Source organism: Oratosquilla oratoria, chromosome 22, assembly GCF_046742065.1.
Source record: "Oratosquilla oratoria isolate Oo_2021 chromosome 22, ASM4674206v1, whole genome shotgun sequence".
Lineage (NCBI taxonomy): Eukaryota > Metazoa > Arthropoda > Malacostraca > Stomatopoda > Squillidae > Oratosquilla > Oratosquilla oratoria.
Genome location: NC_134798.1, coordinates 32,439,070 through 32,441,569, shown reverse-complemented (window position 1 = coordinate 32,441,569; position 2,500 = coordinate 32,439,070). Strand labels below are relative to the sequence as shown.

Genomic DNA, 2,500 nt, shown 5'->3' with positions numbered 1-2,500 from the left:
CTCAGGACTTTGGTCGCCTGGTTGTCGACCCGGAGGCGACGACACCACTCGGCAGCACCCTGAGCGACCAGGTAGCCCTATTTAGGGAGAGCACTGCCTGCTCCACATGGAGAGGGGCAGTAGAAAAGGTTCGCCTAAACAAAGCTCGTCTCCTCAACACCCAGTTGGCTAACCGCGGTCAACGGGCATCTTCAGAGCGGTCGAACAAACATGAAAATAAAAACAAAGAAAAGTGAGCAGGACTTGAAAGTTGCCTGCTGGAATGTCAGGACCATGCTTGACAAGGCTGACAGCAGCCGCCCGGAACGTCGTTCCGCTCTCATAGCTCATAAACTCTCCCGCCTCAACATTGACATAGCAGCCCTCAGCGAGATCTGCTTCACTGACGAGGGCAGCCTCAAAGAACACGGCGCTGGCTACACCCTCTTCTGGTCCGGGAAACCATCATCATCAACTGAAAGGCACCTGTCGGGCGTTGGGCTTATGGTGAGGAACGCCATCACCTCCAAACTAGAAACACTACCCACCGGCCACTCAGACCGCATCATGACCATGCGCCTACCACTGGAAAGCAAACAACACCTCACGCTCTTCAGTGCCTACGCCCCAACTCTACTGGCAGATCCTGCGGACAAAGACAGCTTCTATTCCGATCTGCGTAGACACCCCTGCAGACGACAAGGTCCTGATCCTTGGCGACTTCAACGCTAGAGTTGGAAGGGTCTCTGAAGCCTGGAAAGGAGTCCTTGGAAGACATGGCGTTGGCAACTGTAACGACAACGGGCGCCTCCTGCTCGAGTTCTGCACAGAGCACCAACTCGCCATTACCAACACAGTCTTCCAACAGAAAGACCGCTTGAAAACAACCTGGATGCATCCTCGGTCCAAACATTGGCACCTACTTGACCATGTGCTTGTGCGTCAAAGGGACCTGAAAGATGTGTTACACACAAGAGTGATGCCCAGCGCGGAGTGCCACACTGACCATCGTCTCGTCCGCTGCAAGCTCAAACTGCAGTTCAAGCCCAAACCCAAGAAGAAAGGCAACTCCGTAAAGAAACTCAATATCGACAGCCTGTGCCGGGAGGAGGTGAAAGCCAAATTCCAAGCAGACCTACAGCAAAAGTTCGATGTATCTTCCTGCACTGACCCCACTCCAGACACCCTGTGGGAGAACCTGAAATCGGCCATCCTGAAGACATCTGAAGAAGTTCTTGGGCACACAAAGAAGAAAAACAAGGACTGGTTTGATGAAAATGACAAGGAGATCCAGGACTTACTAGCAAAGAAGCGGGCAGCTCATCAGGCCCACCTCGCTCAACCAACCTGTCCTGTGAAGAAGGCCTCCTTTCGACGCGCATGCAGCAAGATGAGTGGTGGGACAGCCTGGCGCGGAGAGCCCAGCTGTGTGCCGACCTTGGAGACTACGGGGGTTTCTACGAGGCTCTGAAAGCAGTGTATGCCCCCACCTACCAGGTTCAGAGTCCTCTACGCAGTTCAGATGGACAGGACCTCCTCACCGATAAGACCTTCATCCTTACTCGCTGGTCCGAGCACTTCCAAACCCTCTTCAGCGCAGACCGCACAGTCTAGGACACTGTCATCTACCGTGTTCCTCAATTTCTATCCAAAGAGGAGCCTGACGTACCACCCACCCTTGAGGAGACAACCGAAGCCAAGAGAGTTGCAAAGCAGCAGTGGTTGACGGCATCCCACCAGAAATCTGGAAGCATGGAGGTCCGACGCTCCACGACAAGATCCACGAACTTCTTGTCAATTGCTGGGAGCAGGGCAACCTGCCACAAGACCTTCGCGACGCTATCATCATAATCCTGTACAAGAACAAGGGTGAAAAGTCTGACTGCTCCAACTACCGGGGAACCACCCTGCTCTCCATCGCTGGCAAAATACTTGCCAGAGTTCTCCTCAACAGGCTCGTCCCATCCATTGCCGAAGAAAACCTCCCAGAGAGCCAGTGCGGCTTCAGAGCCAACAGAGGCACAACGGACATGGTGTTTGTTCTCCGCCAACTCCAGGAAAAGTGCCGTGAACAAAACAAGGGACTCTATGCTACTTTTGTCGACCTTACAAAAGCATTCGATACAGTAAGCAGGACAGGGCTGTGGCTCATCTTGGAACGCCTTGGTTGTCCCCCCAAATTCCTACAAATGGTGATCCAGCTGCATGAAAATCAGCGCAGCCAGATCAGACTAAACGGTGACCTGTCGGAGCCCTTTCCCATCTCCAACGGCGTGAAGCAGGGTTGCGTCTTGGCACTAACTCTTTTCAGCATCTTCTTCAATATGATGCTCAAGCAAGCTGCAGAAGACCTGGATGATGAGGATGGGGTGTACGTCAGGTACCGCCTGGATGGCAGCCTCTTTAACCTACGGCGCCTCCAAGCCCACACCAAGACACAGGAGAGACTGATTCAGGATCTTCTCTTTGCGGACGATGCTGCCCTCGTCGCCCACACAGAACGAGCCCTGCAGCACATTAC

At 53.6% G+C, this 2,500-nt stretch overlaps 1 protein-coding gene across 1 annotated transcript; it reads left to right on the top strand.

Moving 5' to 3' along the window:
• Positions 1-210: 210 nt before the first annotated feature.
• Positions 211-711, top strand: LOC143037343 (uncharacterized). Its single transcript, XM_076205481.1, has one exon. It carries the CDS (start codon positions 211-213, stop codon positions 709-711), a length of 501 nt encoding a protein of 166 aa, XP_076061596.1.
• Positions 712-2,500: the final 1,789 nt, after the last annotated feature.